This window comes from Lipophrys pholis (genome assembly GCF_963383615.2).
Source record: "Lipophrys pholis genome assembly, chromosome: 3".
Lineage (NCBI taxonomy): Eukaryota > Metazoa > Chordata > Actinopteri > Blenniiformes > Blenniidae > Lipophrys > Lipophrys pholis.
In genome coordinates, this window is record NC_137627.1 from 30,598,779 (window position 1) to 30,611,712 (window position 12,934).

General features: G+C 40.5%; 1 protein-coding gene across 1 annotated transcript in view; it reads right to left on the reverse strand.

The window, feature by feature from the left end:
- arhgap42b (Rho GTPase activating protein 42b) overlaps positions 1-12,934 on the reverse strand; it is a 105,954-nt gene that overhangs the window by 1,889 nt on the left and 91,131 nt on the right. Inside the window, exons 10-24 of the mRNA XM_080458971.1 lie at positions 11,752-11,861; positions 10,398-10,454; positions 8,543-8,621; positions 8,195-8,234; positions 7,829-7,891; positions 7,647-7,721; positions 7,110-7,194; positions 6,859-6,917; positions 6,100-6,205; positions 5,691-5,850; positions 4,501-4,651; positions 3,902-4,342; positions 3,413-3,569; positions 282-344; positions 76-155 (exon numbers count right to left, since the gene is read on the reverse strand). Coding sequence (XP_080315097.1) covers positions 76-155; positions 282-344; positions 3,413-3,569; positions 3,902-4,342; positions 4,501-4,651; positions 5,691-5,850; positions 6,100-6,205; positions 6,859-6,917; positions 7,110-7,194; positions 7,647-7,721; positions 7,829-7,891; positions 8,195-8,234; positions 8,543-8,621; positions 10,398-10,454; positions 11,752-11,861 — 1,726 coding nt within the window. The remainder of the gene's footprint in view (positions 1-75; positions 156-281; positions 345-3,412; positions 3,570-3,901; positions 4,343-4,500; positions 4,652-5,690; positions 5,851-6,099; positions 6,206-6,858; positions 6,918-7,109; positions 7,195-7,646; positions 7,722-7,828; positions 7,892-8,194; positions 8,235-8,542; positions 8,622-10,397; positions 10,455-11,751; positions 11,862-12,934) is intronic.

The window sequence follows — 12,934 nt, forward strand, 5'->3', positions numbered from 1 at the left end:
CTCAGTGGGTGTGAGCACTGCTCAAGTGAATGTACAGTAAAAAAAAACTAAAAATAATGTCATGGCTCTGCTCACCATTTGTGAAGTGCGCCCCCTGGGGGAAGCTGAGCTCATTGCTGTGCTCAGCCTCGCAGGAATACATCGCCTTGGCATCTCTGTAGGAAAAAAATTATGAAATAATAATAAAAACAAACAATGTTAGGGAAACACTTGAGATAAGAGTGAGCGCTCATCAGGTTAAACATTTTAGTGTTGGGAATACATTCTTGTGTTAACGGCACCTTACGACTGGCTCCGACTGCAGGGAGGAGGCGTTTTCGAAAAGCAGCGCTCGGGCAGCGACCCTGAAACAAGAAGACGGGGTTCACAGTACATCAATATGTTCAATAAACTTCTAATATATGCAGATTTAACAAATTATAACAGTAGTATGACAATAGTTAGTTAAATGGTTTTATATATCTTGGTGTCGTTATAGGTCCCAAATTTGACCGCACAGAGATGCAGTGGTTAGAACTCTCATTTTACAGCGACTGTACCTGGTTTGAGCTCAATCCAGACGTTTCTGTGCAGTTTGCATGTTCTACCTTTACGCACATGTTTTTTTTCTCCAGTAAAGTCCACAAAGATGCTTTTGGGGTTAACTGGTGACTCAAAATTGCCCGTAGCTCCAGCGCCCTGCAACCCTGGATTGTTTTAAAACTGGAAATCGGTCTGAAAATGTGAGCTTGGCTTATATTCAAGCTCTCATTTTTATGCTGAATTCTGCAGTAAAGGTCACAGAAACAAGAGAAACATGTTGGATGGAAACTAAAACCATCAATAAGCAGTGCTGTCTCAGAGAGATTCAACCCTGCCTGACCTAAAGTGAGTGTTTCTCATTGTTTAGAATGAGGTGAAAGGAATAACAGCTTAAAACGGGAGGTTTCCTTCCTCTGGGCAGAGTCGACTGCAGCGCGATGTTGAGTTAAATTGTATAACAAGGCTACACTTGACCCCGTGCACAACAACCTTCGAGAGTCAAGGGAGGTTGTGACAGAGCCTGGGGGCAGAGGCTGGGTGCCTGATACAGAGAAACTACTTGAGAGACTGTGTGACTGGCTTTCTCAGACAAGTCAAACAATCTATTTGTCCCAGGAGAACGAGCGCAGACTGCTGCTGGGTCACATCAACCCGAGAGCAGGCAGAATGTAATTAAAGCCAGCTCTCCCTGCACAGCAGAAAAGGCATAAATCTCAGAACACATACTCATCTGATCTTAGAGACCTCTCAATGCACATAAACAGATGGAGGACGATGCTGACGACACAGAGGGGGGAGAGGGGGAAATGCTTTCTGATTTATTGTCCTCAAATCTTATCGACATGCTTTTATTTTGGGGAGGGGCATGAAACTGCTTATTGGCTTTATTAAATATATACAGCATGTGTTTACAAAAAACTGTGGTTGCCTATTCCATCTATTACGTCTGTTAATAATCACACACACACACACACACACACACACACACACACACACACACACACACACACACACACACACACACACACACACACACACACACACACACACACACACACACACACACACACACACACACACACACACACACTTATATATACTTATTTGTGATTGTTAACAGATGTAATAGAATAGTTGATGTTAATGCTGTCAAATAATGATATAAAGTGCATAGCAATCTATTATTTCTCACACAAAGTAACACATTTAAATAATTTACATTAAATCTTAAACTAAAAATAAATCTTAATCAAACCAATCTGGGCCTAATTCAGGTACAAAAAAACTCAAAAATAGGACATTGACTGCATTTTCACAACGAATCTAACTGCAGTTCCCAATTTGTCCACTGGGCGTCGTACTGTTAAAAACAAAAAAAAGTACTGGTATACAGTTTATATAGCAACATAGACCAAAATCAGTGAATCAGCAGTGAAAGCTAGCCTCCATATAACTTATGTAATTTGCATAAAATATTTGCAGGATGTAGTTTTTGGTTGTTATTTTGCACTAAAAGCTTCGAGTTGTCTTCATCTACAGGTCATTATGTTGTCTTTTGTCCTAATTGAGATCAAATTGTGCTGTATGTGGCCTTCTGAGCTAAATCGCTGGACGAGTTGTTCATTTAGCAATAAAGAAAAAATCACTGGAGCATTTTCACATAAAATCCCCCAATTGTCTCTTCCAGCACACCATATCAAATGTCTAATGAGTCACCCTGCTCAGTAATAAACCTTTACCAACTCTGTATCCAACAGAAAGCCAAAGCAGCTTTGCTTCTGCACCAATAGTAGTGCCTCTATAGGTTGTGTGAATGGCAATACAAAGAAATCAAAGATAATTGGAGATAATTTCACAGGGTCTGCTACAAACAATAATGTGATGATGGCCAATTTCTGTCCATTTTAAATGTAATGAAGTCAATTATGTAATAGTTTGCCTGTGGTGTAATAGAATATTTGAGGCCATTTTCATAACATTTTGCTAACAAGCTGATACAGGGGTGTCAAACATAAGGCTTGTGGACCAAAACTGGCCCTTCAAGAGGCTCCAATATGGCCGTCTAAAACGCAGAGCAAATTGTAGAAGTAGTTTTTTTTAAAACACATTTCATAAGAATAGCAGACGCAATGCTACATTGACACACAAATTGAGATACTGGTGATGCCATGAATGATAGCTACCTCCATGCCAGAAGAATTTGGGACATTTCACTGCATTTTACACCAGAAGGTTTCATTAAAATTGGGTTTATGTTGAGATTGTAGTCATTGTGGGTAATAATTGTTTGGTTTTGTGAAAATATAGACATTTTCATCACGTATATTCTGTGCCATAACAACAAAAATCTTTCGAGTTTAAATTAAATGTAATTATGGCACAATTTTACCTGTTCGGCTCACTTAAGATGAAACTGGACTGAATGTGGCTTCTGAAGTGAAATGTGTTTAACACCCCTGATCTAATAAGTCATTACATTAATAAGGACCATTGAAACAATTTTTTTTAATGTAATAAAAGCAGTCACTATTGTAAAATTAATTAAATATGATTGCATTTCTTGTAAATTTTTCTTTTGCAGGTTTTGTGCAGTTTGCTTATCAAAAATCTGTATCGTGGATTGTGGGATAGCAGACATTCATTCATCAATGATAAATACTTGCAGCACTCTCTTTAATTCACTCTCTTTCAATCTTTGACTATTTCATTACATGTTTTGCAAGTTATTGGCCATTATTGAGGATATTAGTTTTGTCTTCTAGTGAATGGAATTGTTATTTGGGTGTACATTGGGTTTGAAATGAAGTGAAGCAGTAATGCACAGCAGAGCATGTTCCTAATGATATCTCCATTGATTCACTGATATTAGTAGCTTGTGAGAGGTCATTACACTGATCCGGGTCGCTGGTAGCCGTTGCTGACGGAGCTTTCCATCCTGCGGCGGATCACTTGTTTTGGAGGGAGGTCTGGGTGCCCAGCAGCCTTTAAACTCTCTTTGGCTTCCAGTGTTGATAAACTTTGGACTGATCCGGAGCAGCTCCTACGGCCTTGACAGCGACACACAAATAATTACTTGTATCACCCGTTAAAATGACACAAAGAAAACAGCTGACAAACTGCACCAAACAACTCCAGGCAATGAGCCGTGTAAATAATACTTTCACTGCTATTTAACTTATGTGTAAATCAAAGGGCTGCTGTCAGAGGTTGAAAGCCCCGAAGGAATAACTCATAACAGTAAAACTATCCAGTTTATTAAGTTCATCCTGAAAAATGTCACTTTTATGAGATTGCAACCTACTTTATTACTGCAAGGGAAACAAAATTGGTGCACTCATTACAGGGGAATTCAGACCGGGGTTGTTGATGGTGATTCTACCTTCGGATACGAGCAGCGACTTCAGAGACTGAGCAGGGGAGCGGTGCAGCAGCTCCGACCTCAGATCAGTGCGGTGTGGGGCTTTTTTGGGCGCGGGAGACAATCTGGGTGTCGTGCTGACCGAGGAGAGACTTAAAGCGTCCTCGGACTCTCCGTCTGTGCGTCCCGTGTCCTCCCGGGAGCTGGACTCGGGGCTGCTAACACACACGGCGCTCCCGGGGCCATTTGAGAGCTGCGACGGCGTCCGGCGGAGCTCCAGCAGCGGCGCCTTGTCCTGCTCTGTCCTCGCTCCAGAGGACGCCACTTTGGAGGAGGCGTTCTGCTCTGAGGAGTGGGACGACAGAGACTCCATGCTGCCCATGGGGGTGCTGCTTGGACTGCTGCTCAAAGTGTCACCTAGGCAGGGACCAGAGACGAGGCACACAAGGCCCTCATTAAAACCTGCGAAGCAAACTATTTTCCTGGACAGATAAAATAATAAAGGGATGAATTCATTGGAACAGCGTGTGCAGATGTCTCCAAATAATGAGGGCTCGTGGCAGGTTAGGGCAATTTGTGGCGTGACGGCCTGCGGCGGTAATCACAACTTTGGTACTCACTTTCTGCATCTGCCAGACACAGCGTTGGGGTGTAGAGGCTGCGGGGTTTCCGGGGCCCCGTGGACAAACAGATGGCTCTGCTCCTGCGAGAGCCAGGCCGGCTCTGCGGCAGGGGCAGGGGTACATTAGGGTCTGGAGGCTGGTGGAAGAGCTGAATGATGGAAAGAGGAGCATAACTTGGATTAACATTCCTAGTTTTATTGGAATTTTGATGTCATCGTGTCTGTGAAGATAAATTAAAATTAAACCTTAGAAAAATCAGTTTTCAAGTATTTCTTGGTACAGTCTTGACATTTAAATAACTGTGTCTTGTTGACTGGTGGTAGGATTTCAGTCTTCCTCACCTTGGACATGTCACTGAGCACTGAACGCTTTATACTTCTGGGTACTCCAGGTAGGTTACAGTTCTGGATTACGCCATCGCTTGAGGACAATGGCTTCCTAGTAGCATCGTGCTTGATTTTTCCTAAATCTTTGGCAGTTAATCTGTGTCTTTCTTTCTAAACGCGTTTATTGAGATGTTTTCTGTACCAAAACCTTTCTGTAATCACAACCCAATATCTTTGCTGTATTCCTCTGAAAGACTTTAAAAAACAAAAAAACAACAACAATTTTTCACTTTTCAAAGTTAGTCAAATCTGTTTTTCTGAGGAAAAAGATCTGCCTAACAATCCTGCACACCTTAATATTTATCTCCTGAAGACACATCCTCTCTCATTACACAAATACACATCACCTGATATGCTCAAATCCAATAAGCACTCATGTTTATACAGCTTTGGAGTTGGACAATATGCATAAAAATTATGATATGGTGAAAATACTCACTTGCCTCATAAGACCTTTTTGTCTAATGATCGTTATGGTGGCAACAATGTACATACTTGTCTTCCATTTAGAGGAGTCAAAGCATAAGACTCAAGAGTTTTATCAAATGTAGGAGGAACAGAAAAACTCTGCTTAGTTGTACAAACTAACTATAACCCAATATCCCAATATGGAGCTTGGCTTCGTGTCTTGTGTTTAACATCAACAAACTCTTCATATCATTCATCTTTGGTCTGATAATGAAAAGAATTAGGCACACCAGTTTGGCTCTCGTGAATAAATGCATCATGTATGTATAATAATTGGGTAGATGGTTCAGGTCAAACTGCAAAACTGATACAAATCCAAAGCTGATGACCGACCTTAGTAAAGTTCTCAACAAGTATTTCCACCACAATGTTCTGAAATTTGATGTTCATCATGGCGGCCACGGTCTCCTCCTGTGAGCGCATCAGCGTTGGTCCGAAGATGACCCCCAGGTTCGACACCGTCATCAGGTTGGACTGGTTCTGCGCAGAAACTCTGAACCAACAAGACACGGACGTGAGTGTAGGACACAGTGTTGAGCTGATAGTTTCACTCTGCAACCTTGGAAACAAAAGGGGACATTTTCTGTTCCAGTCTAACAGATACCGACAGTTTTTGAAGACACCCAACATACTTGATCCGTGAAGACAGTTTAATTACTTGCAGCGATTTTTATCTTCTCTGAAAGGGCCACGCTTTCTTTTAAAGGCTGCGTCGTTACCGAATTATTAAAGGAAGACGTACGTGACAAGGTGCTTTATTAGCAGCTCCAGCATTTCCTTGTTTCTCTCTGGCAGCTTATGAACCAGAGTGTGGACAGCACAGACCCGGTAGTTCTGGTCATCAGACTCTGAGGAGAAAACGAAACAATCAGGCTGGTGAGGAACAACAGCAAGCTGCCAATTACTAACTTCCGCAAACATATTGCAGATCTGGAAATATTGTATCGGCCTCAAAATATCAGAGCACAGAGCCTGGAGTTTTACACAAACAATAGATTAAAGCTCAAATTTATATATCAATCAAGTTGAAAGCACAAATAATCCCAATTCCAAATATCATGAGTGTAATATGATGCACATAGCACATGGAAGTTTTGTGAGATGGACATGCTCTAATTGGTTCAGTCTTTTTTTACTGATTTGATTTTCATACTGTCGGAAACACGCAGCGCCTACAAAGCTTATCTCATTTTAAAAGACTGAATTTAAAATTTGGTGCAGCTCACAATTAATTTCCCTTGAATGTGCTTGATACAAACTTAGTTATTTAGCACTTTCAAACCCTCTGGCAACCCCCACCCCTGAACAACAATTTGCTGTCAGACATTCCTATTAAGAAACGGTTTCCTGCACTTCTCATGAGTATGTGCAGTTTTTAATTCGAACATACTGGAACAACGAATTTAGTTTAATGCTTAATAATAAAAAAAATAAATAAAGAAAAACACAGTTGCTAAGGTATCTGTGATATTATAGCGATTAGTAACGCTTTATAACTTACTGACAGCCATGATAAAATCTTTGTGGAGCTTGAAAGTCATTAGCGGCTCGGAGAGACACCTGGGGGAACAAAAACAACAGCCGTCATCTATCTGGTGAGTGACATGGGTCTTTTTAACGCAGCCACTTTCCTTTGTGAGTCAATGGCAGCAGTGAAAGGGTGACCGACTCCAGGGAGGTTTCAGGGAGACATTATGGAGGTAATAGTGGCTCCTGACAGTTAAAGACATGCAGCCGGCAGGGCGAGCTGACCTCAAGTAATTCTTCAGGCCGCTGGTGATGGTTTTGTTGTCCCACGTGTCCGGGTCCAGGTCCATATCCACAGGTGCTTTGGATGCTATTTTCAACACATTTGAGCATGTTTCATTGTTTTTGCGACAATTGAGCTGTGAACTGTCTGCAGAAAGCGACGCGACCTGACATGAACAACATAATGTAGAATAACAATAAAGAGGGATAGTGCATGTGTGACGTCTTACAGAGAAGGAGATGAGCCTCAGCTATTCATTCAAGACATTTCCTGTTTGTAAGTATGACATGTATGCAAACAGGATTACTGTGGGTAATTCAATAAAGCCATGACAAAGTAATATCCTGTCCAGTGGCTGTTACTCTGTCACACCACTAGGAGGACCTCTTGCATCACTCTACTGTCACAGACAATTTTAAAACAGCTTATTTAGACCCTGAAGCCCATCCATCCTTTAAAAACAAGAACAGAGTGACCTCGGCACGAGTGAATTGTTTTGCTATGCAATGTATGAGATGTTACCTTAAAACACAACTTACAAAAGACAGTGGTCATCAGCTTCTGTACTTTGGAGTTCACTCCTCCAATTCTGTACAGGCCCATTGTATTTATACCTGAGCAACAATGAATCACAGAGTAAATCATTTTCCATATGCATTTATGAAATCCATCGTTAATCGAGTCATTTGACACATTAATCTTGCACATTCCCACAACTCACCTCTCATCTCCACCAGGTCGATGCATTTTCTCACGAAGTTGAACCCTGCCTCATTAAGAAACGCTGCAACGCAACACAAGAAAGAGGGTTGCCACGTCAATTACCGTCTAGGTTAACCACGCATCATGTAGGAATAATGAGCTCGCTCTCATGCCTGCTCTCAAACTAATAAGATACAACCAGTGTGCTGGAAGGCTGAGCAGTGTCAGCTGAGTGGGCGGATGTCAAATAATTGTGCTAATAAACACAGACGGCTATAGGTATCGACGTGGCTGCTTGATTTGTGTACGCTGGCATCTTTAGATGTTCATTCACATTCTCAGACAGTTAAATCAGTTCAGAAAGAAATGTGTGAAACATACTTACTCTCTTCCTTTTTGCTTAATATGGCTGGCAGGTTGTAAATCTGGAGAAAATTTGCCCCAAACAAAAAAATAATGCATTATGTGAAGGAGCTGCTCTCAATTACAAAAAACAAAACAACTTTCCGTGCTGTAATTGGACTCTCCAAATAATAGCTCAGGTAGATGGTGAGGTCATTTTTGTTTGTTTGTTTTTGTTTTTTTAACTGAAACCACCAGGAGAGGGTGCCAATGAAGGTTTTCCATTTTCTTTCTTTTTTTTTTTTTTTGGTGATATTGGACATCCTGGGCAAACAAACAGGAGCGAGCACCAAATTAATATTTCAAAAACAAACCAGGCAGAGTTCCTCACCGGCTCCTTGCCATCCATGGCCTCCAGCCATAATCTTCTGTTGGACTCTGACAGTGCCTGCAGTGTCATAACGCCGTGCCTGGAAAGATTTAAGAGAAAAGCCCAGTCTCAGTCTGATCTCATTGCCTTGGGGGCCCCTGGACATACCATGTTTACACTGGCTCAGACTACTATAAAAGGAATAGTGGAACTAAAATAGCTCGTGTGCAGTTTGCTTGAGTTCAAACCGTGCCCTCGGTGGGCCCTGTGCTCCACATTCCACTCCCAATTAAAAGCTACACGCGTTTAACAGTAGCGTGATCATTTATTTTGCACCCAACATGCATGTAATATCCCTCACCTTACACTGTGTGAAGCTCAGCTGAGCTCCTGTTGCATTTATCTAGAGCACTGCTTTCTTTAGTTGGTAGTGACACAATCACACAGCCAATCATCTAATGACTTTACGAAGAGAAAAAAAACAAAAAAAAAACTGGACGATACCCAGGAGTGATAGTTAGTACAAGCATGGAGTCGTGTCAGCTTGCATGTGGCGTAATTACCAGCCCCCGGATTTGAGGTCGCACAGACAGTTTGGAATTCAGGTTTTGCCTTCAACTCAAAACACTGAATGATGCCCACAACATTAGAAGCATTTTATACATCTCCTCCTAGAAATATTCACTCTGCTACTGTACTTCATATGACAAACAGGCACTTGCTTTTATTGGAAATATATCCTGATAAATCCTCACAGAAGCTGTTGACAGTAGGGTAGGACACTTTATGTTACGTACACCTCTGCATTTTGATAAATAGTAACAAAAACACATTCATATTACTTCTATTTGTTCTTGGCTATTTCTAAGTCATCTATATTTATTGTTATAAACAGTATATCAATGTTTTTTTTGTTTTTAATGTGGTTAACTCCAGTAGCGTATTCAATTACATGCTGAATCTCTGTGGTGTTTGCTTAATTTTTTAGAGTTTCTAGAAATAAAAAGAATAAAAGCGATTGCTTTTAGATTTGAGATCTACAAACAGAATTCTATTTATTAGAGTAGCGATTGATCCTTTACAGGAAGACGTGTTCAATCCAAGAAAATGAAACGTAGGCCTTTAAATGGCTGAATGAATTTGCCGAACCCACCAAAAAGTGCAAGTCGGAGACGGTTGGTTGGATGAGGGCTGGGCTACAGGCGTAACCCCATGTTTATTATAATGAGGATGAATAGATGAGCCTGAAGCAGACTAGAGTTTGGCCACATTGTCCTTGTGGTTAGAACACGCACCTTGGGGCATCGCACTTTATGATAAATGGGATGAGCTGTGAATAACTGCAGTTACTGTCCATGCTCAGAAAACCGCGCCAAGGGTGAGCTCCGCTTGCCCGGCTGCTGTTGCAGTGCAACATCAACACAATTATTTTCTGAAGTACACATCACAATAATGAGCTCCCATCAACAATTTTGCAGCACTCGGTCGATTTTGCCAGTGTTAATCAGTTGACAGGCAATTAAAGCTGTATGAGACTTGTCCAATACTTCATCGTATGCCCCACTAAAACATTAAAATCAAATCAGAATTTTTCTCATACAACGAGAAAATATGAAACTTCAGAAAAGAGATCAACTCGTATTTAGAACGACATGAAGGAGTGAGTTATTTAAGACGAATCGGAGACAAAGAGAAATAATTCAACAAGATGTTGGTGTCCATTAGCCTTATTGATCCAGTGATGTTTGATTTTGTAAACAGGAAATGAAACCAGCAGCGCTTTATTAGGTCTGGATTGGAGTGAGCACTACGATTAGCAGCACACATGCAGCACATGCAACTGCTCTGAGAGGGCAGCGATGGTCAGTTCACATACCGGACTTTACAGAAAAACTGAAGCGGTCTGAAAAGAGTTCCACGATAGATGTCGTTTCTACATCGACACGGACACAGAGAAAAGATGGAACGGGTTCAAAAAAATAGGATAAATATGAACGTTGCAGACATACGGCAAACACAGGCTGGAGAGGGAGGAGACTGGAGGAAACATGCAGGACACAAACAGAGCTGAGGATATCTCACACGACTGATCTGAGTCTTTTAAAGATGTTAATCAAACCTGAACAGCTCTTGCATGTTCACGAGTCGTGTACTCTGAGGGCAATCAGGGTTAATTTTTCAGTATCAGAACACAAAATGCATGAAAACTACACATCAACATGCATCAGTTTGAATAGAAGTTAGCTGTAAAAACAAACATACAAACAAAATCACTGCTCTCGGCCACTGCATCTTTCATATTTCATTCGCAAAAGTGTGTCAACAATAATAATTATCATTCACTAGGGCTGCACGATATATTGCATATTGATAATCATAGCATTATCAATATCTGTCACATACATGTAGCATAAGACTGATTGAAGTGCAATAAATCACTATACATTCATTTCTACATATTTGGCAAATCAGATGGAGGCCAGCTGCAAGAGAAGACGTCAACAAGTGATCATATTTGATTTCATTATTTCAACATTAATCATAACTGGTGGCAGAAGGAATCAGAAGCATAAAAAATAAGGAAAAATAGCAACAAGCTTCTGAAATGCTGCCGACAGGAACTGCAGAACTGCATGTGATGTTAAAAAAAAAGTGTCCTTATGTTTGGTAAAAATTGGGTCTAAGAGGAGAAATAGCACTGTTATTTACTAGTATAAATCCCCAAATAAAGGTCTCAACAACATGTATGATTGAGGAGCAGATTAATTCATATGAAAAGTTCCTAAAAGCCAGCAACCCCTAATGACTTTAATTTGTACCTTAATGTACCTTAATGTACCTTAATGTGTGATGACGGCTGTGATAAATCAAAGGCTGTGATTGGTTCAAACATTACATGTTTGTTTGTGTGCTACACAATCATGCAGGTTAACATGGGGTTACAAACTTATGCATATGCAAGTTGCATTTTTATATAAAAACTGAACGTTTCTGGACCAAAGACATTATCGCATTTTCAGCTCATATCGTCCAGCCCTGTTATTAACTATTTTACAAACTGGAGCACAGTGAACAATATATTACAATACATAACGGGCTATGCAAATTTGTTGATACTTAAGAGTCTGCAGTCGTTCTCCTGAAACACTCACTAGTGGTGATGATTAGAGCATTAAACATCTCACTGAATGTATGTTGCTTTTTACTTTTTAAGAAAGTGTGTCACAGACCTCTCCATAACTTCAATATCAAAGCAGAAACGCTTGTCGATGGAGTCTGTTTTCCTCCGAATGCAGGACTTGAGCTTGAACATCTCCGGCTGATTCAGGACGAGACCATTCTGAAAATAAACATATCATAAAAAATTTTAAAAAATCTTAAAAAACGAATGAAAGGAGAAAAATTTTAATTATTTAATTTTGTCAATGCAAATAAAAATGTAAATCTAGCATAGAGAAGGTGTTCACATGGAGGTCAGTTGTTCTTATATTGCAGTTTGGGCCCTGATAGGTAGCAAACAACTTTTGATTTATCTGTGGAAGCTTCAGCAAGGTCCTCAAACCCCTGAGTGACTCCCACAGCTTCGTCGTGAAGGATTAAAAGCGCCGGACAAATCCTATTGCACCACAATGTCCAGTACATGTGGCAAATACATGAATGCAATGGATTTCTTCTTCTCTAGGTCATTAATGAAATATTATGAAGCCAGTGTTTGTCATTGAAGAGCAGTGTTACCACATTTACCTTGAAAAAGTAAACTGACTACAGGTTACTACTTACTCCTTTAAAAAGTAACTTAGTTACTTGACTGATTACTTTTTTTAAAAGTAACTAAGTTAGATTACAAATAATGTTTTAGTTACTTTGAGCAGGTGCCGACAACCCCCCCCCCCACCCCCTGATCTCAACATGAAAATTAAACTGGTTTTACCAAAAACTCAGTTCTGATCACTGCCTGGCCTCCTGCTGATACATATTTAACCTTTGACCTTCATTCTTTGTTGTATTTATATCCGACTCATGGTTTTATTATCAGATTTTTACTATTACTGGTATTTATTTACCCGCAGATATAGTTGTAGTCTGTTGTTGCATTATTTAACTATTTATCTATTTGCACTACCTGCTCTATGAAACCTTTTAACCCCCCCAGCAGGGAACAAATAAAGTCTTTCATTGATTGATTGAAAAAAGGGGGAGCTGATTGCAACGTTAAGGTTTATTGACTACGAAGGTTGGTTCCATTTATTTTGTGTAACCTGAAGAGCAGTTGACCTGTGATTGGCTGAGAGTGGAGAAGGGGGCGGGTCAGGTGAGTGTGCAGACTGCGTCTGTGTCAGTTTGGAGGAGAATGGAGGAGCGGCTGGTTTTGTTTAATAATAAAGCGGCTTTGCAGACAAGAAACTCGTCCTG